The following is a 12658-nucleotide window of genomic DNA, read 5'->3' on the forward strand; positions in this document are numbered from 1 at the left end:
TGAGATTATGGTAGAACAATGTCCTCAAAAGGCTACTCATTATGAATCACCATCCAAATCACATAAAACTAAAAAAAGTGGCCTATCAAGTCTTGGTGCTGAAATCTAGAGTCTGGGTTGATGTTAATAAATAAAGAGGTGGGGGGAGAAAGACAGTCCTTTGTTTTTGAAAAATATTTATTTAAAAATAAGATTTCTAAAAATACAGTACATAATACATTTCAAGAGAAGTAAAAATTCCACAATTTAAATTAAAAACCATCTGCAAAGGAAAACAAATATTGCAGGAATAAAAACTAAATCACTAAAATAAATTAAAAAAAAACACACAAAACATTGTTCTTAAGGTAGATACATGGTTTTTCATTTTAAGAACCAGTGTAGATCTTTCATTTAAACAAGTGTATCTCAGATACATGGCTCCTACTTGTCATCTTCTTCCCTCTTTTCAGTCTGGTCTCCGATCTCTCAACCATTATTTTCCCTGTTACCATCAGCACTAGAAATGTTACTGAAGATTTTCTTTAAATGCTCTTGAGGGACCAGACAAGGTTAAACAGACAATGCAGCCAAGCAGCACTCAGATTTAAACATATGCACTGAATGAAAACATGCCTGACACATTCGAAAACAGGATCCTTACATGGCACTTGGAACATACCACTATTCAAAGTCTTTTATTTTAAGGATATAACATTAGACACAGTTTGAGGTTGACACAAAATTTTAGGAGACCCCAAAATATCACAGATTTTGCCCATTCATTAAGCTCACCAGTCATATTTTTAAAAAGACTACTCTGTCGACACACAGCTCACACAAGCATGGTTGTCTGTGCTCAGGCCTCCCAATGGCTAAGGTGCGCCCCCGCCCCCTTAGATTCGCAACTTACTTCTCTGATTGTGGAGGAAGTCTTCCTAGTGGATCATCATAGTTGTTTCATTCTACCTAAAGTAGAACTTCTTTTTAATGTTCATCGCGGGAGGACAACAAATAGTGGTGAACTCTCCACTACCAATAACTTGAACAAGTAATTGCATTCAGCCACAGAAATTTAAGTAATAAACAAGCCAAATAACTCAGAACCAATATTGCAGCAACAGAATCTAGGAAATATATTGTTGACAATTAGAGACATAATGTTGCTTCTTTCCATTTTGCTTACAAATAAATTGTCCTTTTACCTCTAATGGCATGTACATCTGTTATTTCTATATATAATTCAAATGATCCTAGGTCATATTCCATTTAAGTTTCAGACTTGACTCTTTTTTTTCCATTCAGAAATCACTGCAAAACCATATATTGTATCTACATTCAAGGAGAGATTTGATTTCAGCTGACTGAAAATGATGTAAAACATTTTCAAATGTGATTGTCTACTTTTCCAATACATGAACAGTTATCTTCTCGCCAGAAATTTTAACCACTTCAAGTTGCAGTTTTAAGGACACTATATAAGTGTTTTGAAAATCTGTGGAAAAATAAAAAACAGGGAACCAGCAGAGAGTACATAGAGAGCAGTACTACATTTGGACAATTACAAGTATTTCTAAAGGGCATTTTTTCCCCATATTTGGTAAAACAAATCACTAAGCAGAATTAGTTTTGAAAATAATCTTATTCTAATTTTCATGTAAAGCGAGTAACAATATCCAGACATCTTTTGGGTGTGTGTGTTGGTGAAGTTCAATTTTCTATTAGTAGTTTTGCTTAAATCAAGGTACAATTGCATTTCCTCCTGGGAAGCCTGTGTGTGTATGTAGGTGGTGTGTATGTACAGATACATACTTTTTAAGTTGTTCTTTAATTTTATTTTCATTTGGAAAATAATCCTCCACACACACACCCGAACATAGACAGATACACAATACTTCATTTGTAATCAGAATGAGCCTGTTATAACTTTTCATTTTAGCACTTTGTTTCAGCATTCATTAAAAGGGCTCAATAAGACGTACAGCTAAAAGAGTTATTATTTTTCATTTATTCTTGCAGAAATAAAATACAATCTTGTGAAAAGTGTTCAATTATCTTTTGTAACCTCAACTTATTAAACTACCTTTTAAAGTAGCCAATCTATATTAAAACACAGAATGAAAAACCATACTAATATGCCTAAAAGAAAGTCCAAATGAGAGACACTTAAAACCAATTAAACTGAGGCAGCAGTGTGCAAAAACTAAGGTGTGTTCATCAAAATTGTTCTTAGGAACATTGTTTAGAAGGATGAGAGAAGCCAAGTCCCAGTCAACAAAAAAAAAAAAAAAGAAAGAAAGAAAAAAACACACAAAAACTAAATAAATAATTCTTTGGTACAGGAAGTAAAAATGTCACTCAATGCTAAAGTGAGTAGCACCAGGATGTTTTAGTTGTTGAGGCTGTAAAACACTAACTTCAGGCACCAGTAGGTTGAAAGATCACCCAGTGCACACTGGCAAGAACACAGAGCTGGCGACACGCAGACAACCTTTCCCTTCAGTTACCAGCCTATCCGATTAAACCTTGTACTAGGTCAAACAGGCAAGCAAAACCACAAAAAGAAATATACTTTTTGTGTTGCTGTTTTGTCCACACCTTTGCTTATATATAAAGCTATCGATATCAAAAGGATCCAACCAAGTGCTGAACAACTGAGGTAAGTGCTACATTAGCTGCAACAGGTGTTCACGATACCAAAAGATTTGGTGACCTTGGAGGTACAAGAACTCCAAAATAGCCCAAATTGTAAAGTGAAAATCACCCTTTATACACAAATTGCTAATTTTCCCTCTGGTGGCAAATTTACTATAATACTTTGTATCCTTTGTTTGCAATAGGCGGCTAGCAAAAAGGTCCCAGATTTTCCAATCAAACTTTCGACAACCTATTCATTTCCGCTCGGCATTAAATAGCCGCACCTTTCACATTACTCGTGACACATCAGGTTAGCATATGCTACATGATTACGATGTGTAAAATTTAAAATAATTTTTCAAAGGCATCTGGCCAACTCATGAGAATCAGCAGTATAAATAAGTCTCGCTAAAAGCTTACATGCATTAGCAACTCTTGCAGTAAAATGATTATCAACGAGAGATCAGGCTAAAATGACTCTAACTGGGGGATTTCCTGATGTCACAGAGACATCTCCAGTCAGCCCTGTTGCTGAGGTGCTACTTATCCATGTCCTGACTACCTTTCTCCCCATCTTCGGAAGTTTCTCTAATCTCGGTCTCCAGTTTTGGCGACTCACAACTCATTTGTATCTGCCCTCTATGGTGGACAAGGGAAAAGGACATATCATAGTAAAAATATGTATAATGATAATAGGAAATACTGGTAATATCAATAACTTAAGAACTGTAAATACCACTGTTATTTCTGTTTCAAATTAGCACTAGCAGGAAGTATTACAACATCTGAAGAACAGACAAAAATGCAGTAAATTCTGTTGTTAAAAACTGCAGAATGATGATGAAAGAAGACTTCAGAGAAAACACTTTCCTGAAATTAAACCATCATTATCCCAAAGGCAGCAGAAATGCTAAATACTGGCTGATACATAAAATAACAACATTGGTTCAAAATACTTTAAATAATTTGCTTCTATTACTTTCTCACATTCTACGGTAGAATATTTTAGGATTCAATTGAAAATGGCTAAATTCAGAGCATAGTGAAATTATTGATTTATAGATAAAATCTGAGGATGATTCTTAGAGTAGAACAATGACATTAAATAATACACTCATTCAGGTGTTAATTGTATGGTTAATAACACTAGCAAGTAGAACATACTACATGTACACGACTGACTACATTTGCCAATACTTACATTTTCAAAAGCAAGAATAGGTTGGGTTAAAAAAAAGTCTAAAACTTGTATCTATTAGTAAATTATTTAATGTCTGTACATATAAGCTTTCCCAAATAAATTCTAGGTATATCTACTTACATTTGAGGTGATGTTAAAAATTTATTTAATGAAGCAGCAATAGTTTAGTAAACTTGAGCTATTCATATATAAAGCACAAGGGACGTAGTTAGAGACTAGAGAAAAGACCAGGGAGAGACTAGCTCTGTTAACATTCACGCCATTGTACACCAGGGCTGGACACACGCGATTTTATAGCAACATATGTGAGAACGCACGAGCTGCCCTGTGGTCTAATACATAGGAAACTGTGTGGTCATACTCTACATTACTTCACTCTTCCTAGCTCAAAGAGTCATCCTAACCTAAGTCTTCATGATTAGCGTTCCAAAATAATATATCCTTTTGGGTGACTCACACCTTCACAACTAACTACTTTTATGGAAGTGACTTGAAAAAGTCTGATCATGAATAGCTATAATTAGCCAGCATCCTAGAGAAAAATACCTCTAAGCATTCGCAAAAATTCACTGGTGTTCCATCTGATAGAAGTTTTAACTTAGTCATTACATAGAGCATTATGTTGGCTTACATTCTGTACTTCCATTACTACTAAAAGTAATCTATGCTTTCTTCTGTTAAAAGAGATTAAAGCATTAACTAAAATTGTAAATGTGGTTATCTCTTACATTAAATATTGTTAATAAAATTCTTAAGCCAAATAGGATTTTTCTTATAATGGAACACCAGTTAGCTTCGTATTTTTAAACTAGAAGTCTTGGTTACAAAGGACCAAAAGCTCTTTAACTGATGCCTGCTGTCTGGGGGATTCTGAACTCAGTCTATTTTTGCCTACAATCTTGGGGCCATAAACATTTTTGTTTACAGAAGAGAACAACAGATATAACTGTTCAAGAGGTGTAACTCAGAATATCTAGCTAAAAATCCTTCACTTCCAGGGGCCCAATTAAGAATTGCTGATGTAAAGCATCCTTTAGCATATATTTTGCTTAAAACAAAGTGGAATGTTTATATGTAAAAACTTCATCCAGCAAGTAGATTATATCAGTAATTTCACTACTTATAACTATTTTCTAAGGCTCAACATCATTAGTTATTTTCACAGTTATCCAAAATACATAATATGATGACTACTAAAGTTACAGCTATAATTCTGAATGGGAGTTAAAAAAAAAAAAGAACGAAGTATAGAAAGAATTACTAATCTATTATTTTAATGCAACAGAACCAGTAAAAAAATCATTCCAAAACTGAGATTAAAAAAACTAAATGTATTTTTTAAGATATTCATTAAAACACATTAGATACCTGCTTGCCAATTTAACTACAGTAAGTTTCTGTGTTTTGTAATGAATTGGTAATTTTAGGTAATGGCTTTCATAATTCTAAGCACTTAATTTGCCAAAATAAGGCTTAAAATGAAATTCATGAAATGGTTTACATTTGTTTAACCTGATCTGATACAAATTTCTAACTGACAATAAAAAAGCATAATAATATACATAGATGAAGCAAAGTAGTTATCATATCTGTATGATCCAGACATTGCCGACATAAACAGGAACACAGTGATTTTCATAAACTCTTACATTTTTTGTACTTACACTTCCCCTAAATTTGTACCTCTGGCATGTTTAGAATTAGGCTGTACAATGAACTGTGGAGCAGTAAATCTCTAGAGCCAGTATAATTACACCAATTAGCCAAAAGAGGGCGCAGACAGAACACAACTAGACTTCATGTGTTCCCTAGGAAACTGCCAGCTGGTTTCTTTCAAGTCACTGCTCAAGAATTATAAACACACTTAGGCGTGCTAACTTGAGCATACTGAAAGTTACCGCATAAGTATATATAGATATGCTTTAGTATAGATTCTTACATAGATTGTTATACAGCATCTCTGCCATTCAAACAAAATAAACAGATGCCTTGCTTTGCGTATCGGTTTGTACCCCAATAATTGTGAGGAACCAGATAGAGGGATCAGGACAGGGAAGGTAAAGAGAAAATAGGGAAGAAAATGTGCCCAGAAGTGGTAAATCTAAGAAAAACAAGAATCCTCAGAGTGGGAAAAGGACCACCTCTGGCTCCCATTACTGAGACAGAGACTGGCAATGAACATCTCCAGGTATATACCTTTCAAAGTGACTACTGCTACTATGTGAAACATAAATATGTCCATAAAGCTCTTTAGGGGGTCTACAGTTGGTTTTGCTTTTCCTCAAGGTTCTCACTTGACAGAAATGTATACAGCATAAGGCATTTCACTGATATCTATCTACATATCTACACGTTACTTCCCTATAACAGTTCTGTCAACAGACCAATGTGGTCACTAGGTTAGCCTGCACAAAACCCAACCCAGCTGCCTGACACAAACATACTAATTGTGTGGTTCATTAAGCTCTATAAATATACATCTCATATTAAATTTACTATGCATCTTATCAGCACCAATAAATATTTTCATCTGCCACTTCCAAGTTTTTAAATAATAAAGCACTGCAGTCAAAACATGAAAGACATGGTATTTGTATCTCTGAGAACAGCTTACTCAATTATTTTAGAAGGTATTTACAATTCCTGAAAGAACTAACTACAGTAGAGTTAACTGGCTGACAATGGAAATCTTCTGTTTCATGATTTCTCAGATTTGACACCTTACTCTCAAAACTAACAGGAAAATACTGGTATGTTGCAAGAACAAAAGACCGCTTTAATCTTCTCTTCAAGGGAAAGAGTGTGAGGACATAAATCACTGAAAAGGATATATGGATTTTGCAGTATTCTAATGGAAAAAAATGTAAAAGCTGAATTTTTTTCAAAGCATGCTAAATGTCTTTTCACACAAATCTTCTATGCTCTCCAAGAGACCATCACCATTAGCAATTTAAATCTGTATAAGCTAACGATAAATATAGATCATTATATTTTCTTATTTTACGGTCATTTCCTAACATTAGGTACCAAGTACAAAAGGTCTCTCAATCCAAATTTATAGTTGGCCAATTAAAATTTCGTTTCAATTTGGGTGATTATAGGTACACAAAAATTACTTACTTTTACTAGCAACTTCCTATGAATAAAATTTCACTCTTAGTTGGCCAATATCTATTACATATAAACCTTGAGTGTGTGATTTCAGAGCTACTAGTAGGCAAATAAAAGTAAAAAGTATATATTTGTTTTTCAAAAGCACAATATTCCTCTTTATACTGTACATTATATATTATCTAGTTATACTAGCATTTTAAAAACATATGCATTCTAATATAACCATACTAGAAAAGGTATCTGTGGAATTATTGCAAATTCTCTACCCTTTTTGCTCATCAAAATCTTAGCGTAAAATAGAATACATGCCCACTTGGTGAAAAATTCCGCCATGGAGCAATTATTTTAACAATAACCAACAATTACGTCAGTATAGGGAAAAGAAATGGAAAAGTTAATATGGAAAAGAAATTAATCTTTCCTTGAAAATAAGGTAGGTAGTTGTTTTATTTTAGTGGCCTTTTTATTTTGTTTTTGGTGAAGAGAAAAACAGAAAAATTAGAAAGCTACTTCTAAGAAGACACTGCCTTTTTTCTGTTGTTTTTGTTGTTTTATTGTTTGTTGTTCAATCCTATACTGCATTAAAAAAAATCCTGCAGCACATATATAAAAGGCAGTATTATTTAAATTATTATGCATTTGAAAAAGAAGATTTACATATAATAAAAGGTGTATCAACTTTTGTAAACCCAAAGAATTAAATTCAGATTTGGTGAGTACTGCTTGAGAGTAAAAAATTCAAATAAACATCTGAAATTTGCCATAAATTAAAATCTGTAACACTGTCAGTACTAAAAAAAATTATGTACAATTATTTTATCTCAATCACTGCCTTTTGGGTTTAGTAACAAAAGCATTTAAAGAAATCCCTGCGGAAAGCTAATTTGAAAGTAAACATGCTTTAAAACTTAAATATAGATCTTGTATTAGTCCCACAACAGGATCAAGATCACTATTAAAATAAAGCCTGGGGCACATTATGATGCCTAAGATTGGTGGGTGGATTTTAATTGACTTGAAGACTGTCATAGTTCTATTATCAGAAAACCTGTAACGCACTTCCAGCATGGAGGACCCATCTGTGCCCACCATCCATCTGTTTAGACGTGATTGGCAAAGTGGTAGGGAACTCGCAGTGGTTGCCTCTGCCTGAAAGGAATAAACCACAGGATCTTCCAACGAGTGCCAAAAACTTCTGAGAAGGTCTGCTGCCATGGCTTTCGGGGCCTCGATCTACAGAAGACAGCATTATTAGTGAAAGACAGCACTCCCATGGTGCACTTCAGTCAGCTAAAACAATGCAGGTTGGCTGGGGATCCATTACTGGACTCTGATGAATTGTGTCCCAGCATTACAAATACAGCTTTTCTTTCATTATGGCATGCAGCTGAGTTTTAACTCTGGATAGCAGATATTGTATCTGTGTCGTCAATCAACCTAGGGGAACTTTTGAAGCAGAGGAGAATCTCAGGATTAATAGAATGTGTGTCAACAACACAGTAGCAAATCTCTTTTGATGTACTTTTGGGACAAATGATTTAACTTACTCTAGTTATACAAGGAACAAGAACGACCAGTACTTATTTTGTTTGAAAACTATCATGGCTTGAAGACCCCAACTGTAAGACTGGGATACACTTGTCCAGCTCAGGCCTTGGACAAGGCACCAAGAAAAAGCCATCATTATGTTATCTTTCCACTACATGCACGCATTTTTCACATGTGGCCAGCTGTTTCCATTTTTCAATAAGAGCACTACAGACTTCATTTTTATACTTACATTTCTTCACAACAGTTTGACATCTTTTCAATGGATGTTGTATCCTATTAAAAATTAAAGAAAAATTATATTCAGATTTAACAAAGTTATCAAGACTTTAGTCTGTATCTCTGATGCTTTTCATCATATTCAGCGACTAAAGATTTAAACAGTTTACATATGGGTACTAAGAATTTTAAATTAACTGCATATATTGCTGAAATTCCCCTGACAAAAACAGAATGAACATTATATTGTGCCAAAAAAAAATGTATTCGATTACAAAACCTCACAAAAATTGAAGGAGCCTCACTTTATTAAAATATAACCTTTTATTACATTTGCCTTGAGAATTCTTTCAAAAGTGTAGGATCTATTTCTAATTCAACTGCCAGTGAATATGCGCTACAAAATAAATACCAAAGTGACAAGTGAAAGGCACTTAATAAACAGGAAACTTCCAAGAGCTAGAGTGCTACTGGTTCTGGATTTCTATAAACAAACACAAGTTCAACAGGGCAATCCATGCATTTGCCTTATTACAGTATCTATTACCCTGAAAGGTAAAGTGAAACTCTTTTTTTTCCCCACAGAAACATCAGTATCTTCATAATACAATTTCTTATTCTATGTTTTCTATAAAGCTCTCACACAAATATGTCAGCAAAGCAAGTCAGCAAAGAGAAGACTGCTTCTAGACATGCTGGTTCCATTCATATATACAGAAGATCTATCACTAGACTGAGAAATAAGTAATAGCCAAATGATCAGAACACAAATTAGACAATCTTATTTTAAATCTACATTTACACTTTCAACACACTTCAAAGTAGTACAAAACAAAACATGTTCTCTGAAATACCCAAAAGAGTTAGAGAAGCTTTCCTCTTATCCTTAATAGCTTGCTCACAGGCGGCAGGTGAACTGTACTGTTATTAAGCAGTCGTATTCATGCAACTATCTGGGGCAGCAACTCCAATCCCAAGAATGTCTTTGGCTGCAGAACTCTCTTCCAATGATACTAGTAAAAAGCACTTCGACTTTAAAAAATCTCTTTACGGAAGTGACATCAACATCTCACAATATTAAGTTCTTAATGTATGAACAGTTGAATAACTATGGTTAGCCCACATATGAGAAAATAAATCTAATTTTTTTAGATGACAGAGTAATCAATGGCAGTGTTTTGTTTCCATATTTCCCAGGAATTTGTGACAAGATTGTAGATTAGCCACATATTCCATATTCATCAGTTTTCCGATCATGCTTTGAAATTCATGGTATCCAATGACAAGTCTATTTATAATTAACTTTTCTCAGTTCCGTTGCATAATTTCCTCAAAATAATGTTTTACTTTGTGACAACACAGTCTGCAAATACATGAGAACCTTGAGCATGGGCTTAGAGGAAAGCTGGGCCTCTGCTCCCACATCTGTAGAGAAAGTGAAGGAAGTAATTCTAACGGTTTCCTGGCACTGATGGGTGACAGGATGCCCCAAAACAAGGAAGGCAACTTGTGGAAGGCAACTTGTGCAAAAATGCAAAGGAAAAGATAGGACAGAAGTCTGTCAGTGCTCTTAGGACAGGTAAATAACTGGATGCAAATGGATAATACTTAAAAACCATTTTGAGAGAAGAAAGGCAATTACAAAGTCAGACTACATAGCTAGAACTGTAAGAAATTTTTTACTATGCATAAATTTACAATCTGATTAAAACTTTGAGGAACTTATTTGTGGTGATAAAAGATTCATCTTCAAAGATTTTGGATTTAGATTTCATGTGGGAATAGCTCTTATTTTCAAGTGCTTTGACACCTTTCCAGAAACTGGTTCAAGAAATAAGTAGAATACTACCTGTTACGTGACCATAAACAGATGGTTATTCTATCGAGGAATGTGATGTTTGCCATGACTTTCTCAACAGGATTTGCAAGGCTAGCCAAAGAAGGCCACTATTTTCCCTCTAGAAACAGCAAATGCATAACGCTCTGCAACCCAGCTATCAAGAATACGGTGATAAGAACAACGTGTATTTTGTATCTGAACAACCAAACAGGTCACAGACATGTCACTGGCACTTACAGAGTGTACTCAGAGCAACACAAGTTATCATACCATCACATTCGTAAGCACAGCAGGAATTGCAAACTAGAGGAGCAGAGAGGCTACTACCAGCAGGAATGCTGAAGCCAGAAGTTATTTCCAAAAGTGACAAATGAGGTTTAATATAATTTTTAGGTTTATTTATTTTGAGAGAAAGCACGCGTACACAAGTGGGGGAGGGGGCAGAGAGAGAGGGAGAGAAAGAATCCCAAGCAGGCTATATGCTCTCAGCCCAGATCAAGTGGTGCAAAATCTCAGGAACAGTGAGATCATGACCTGAGTCAAAATCAAGAGTAGGACACTTAACCGACCAAGCTATCCAGATACCCCTAATATACTTTTTGTTTGATGAAGCTGGGGAAATGTAGTATATTTTAGAAAAAAATGACATTTTCAGTACATTTAAAATAGATTTTGGTGTAGATAGTTGAAGTCAATATAAAATATTCAATACCATTAGTGACCATCAGGAAATGTCCAATAAGATAATTGCCAATGACCAATAAGATAACCTTCAAGGAGTATAATTTATAAATTCTTAGTTCTTTATAAAACTCAACTATCCAGAAAAATTTATTCTTCAAGGAATGACAAGAAACAGGGTTTTATACTAGGTCATCTTCAATCAGGATATCTTACCTTCAGAAAAATATTTATGTCACAATGACAGTCTAATGATCAAAATATCTAAGACTTCCATCAATCTGCATAACTAAGAGATACAGGAGAATGCTTTCCTATATATAAAAACTGAAAAGTTTATTTTCTAAAAAAGAATAAACTAGAAACAGCAGGACTTATATATGGGCTATACCTATTTTATAAAGCTATACTTTATCTTCTCCTGCTGGCTGATCTTACCCTAATGATCAAGTTCAGTCTAAGAGAATAAGTTAAACTATCCTAACTAATGAGATTATATCTGAAATAGTGGGGAAAAAGTTCCTAGCAGACTGGGATAGGAAAGTACTTATTGTCTGTTGGAAAAAGTAGGAAGAGTGGAGGGCAAAGAGCAAGAATTTATTACCAGACAATTAGCCCTCTTGGAACAGACAGCTTGATGATCCAATCCATTCAACCGACTCATCCTGCTTTGAGTTCACCAAGCAACACTGCCATGTATGTTGTTGTATAGGACAAGGAATATGCTGAAAGTCCTTTGGTACACCTGACGATTCCACATAAGGAAATAAACAATGTGGTTTATATGACCAATGCTTTTGAGTCTGGAAGTCGAAGTCATTGCCTTTGGGCCTAACTCCGGAAACATTTTCAAAATGGAGTTTCTAGACCTGCCAAACTACAAACATGATGAAAGTTAAGAGCATTCTATCACAAAGACATGAAGACAGCTCAGTGTAGCCTCAACGATCACCTGAACTCTTTATTCTTCTTTTACTCTGCTGCACATACAATAATTCAATGACTGTTGAATTTAATCTGGAGTTAAAAATCACTCAGGAACTTTTTTCACAACTAGAGATCATATACCTGTTTTATCTATTACTAATGTCTACTAATTCTAAGACAGACTTTGGCTTGACTTCGTAGCACCTCTTATCAGTGAATGGACAGCAGTTCATTTAACTTTGTGTCTTCCATAGCACTTAGCAGTATACATTGTTCCAAATGGGTATTCGATGCATGTTTCCAGCACTCAACTAGCTGAACATGGACAGAAACAGTGTGATTGCTTAATTTTTTCCTTTGTAATCCAAAGAGAGAACATTTCCTGTTAATCATAGCTCTCCTCCTTTGAAACCGGAACTCAATATATTCTTCATTTGAAATAGGTGGTTCTTTAAGCCTCTATCCACCAATAGAGGACCAGCTATATCTTTTATTAGAAACCTGAAGTTCAC

General features: G+C 34.7%; 1 protein-coding gene across 5 annotated transcripts in view; it reads right to left on the minus strand.

The window, feature by feature from the left end:
- ZDHHC21 (zDHHC palmitoyltransferase 21) overlaps nucleotides 1-12658 on the minus strand; it is an 82528-nt gene that overhangs the window by 15718 nt on the left and 54152 nt on the right. For 3 of the 5 annotated variants that reach the window (XM_077765037.1, XM_077765036.1, XM_077765040.1), the window contains 2 exons: nucleotides 8712-8755; nucleotides 160-8164 (listed from right to left, as the gene is read on the minus strand). In XM_077765037.1, coding sequence (XP_077621163.1) covers nucleotides 8032-8164; nucleotides 8712-8755 — 177 coding nt within the window. In that variant the 3' untranslated portion in view covers nucleotides 160-8031. Of the gene's footprint in view, nucleotides 1-159; nucleotides 8165-8711; nucleotides 8756-12658 lie in introns of those variants that run through there. The other 2 variants (XM_077765038.1, XM_077765039.1) reach the window with 2 other exon arrangements.

The sequence above is a fragment of the Crocuta crocuta genome, unplaced genomic scaffold (assembly GCF_008692635.1).
Source record: "Crocuta crocuta isolate KB4526 unplaced genomic scaffold, BGI_CrCroc_1.0 scaffold687, whole genome shotgun sequence".
Taxonomy (NCBI): domain Eukaryota; kingdom Metazoa; phylum Chordata; class Mammalia; order Carnivora; family Hyaenidae; genus Crocuta; species Crocuta crocuta.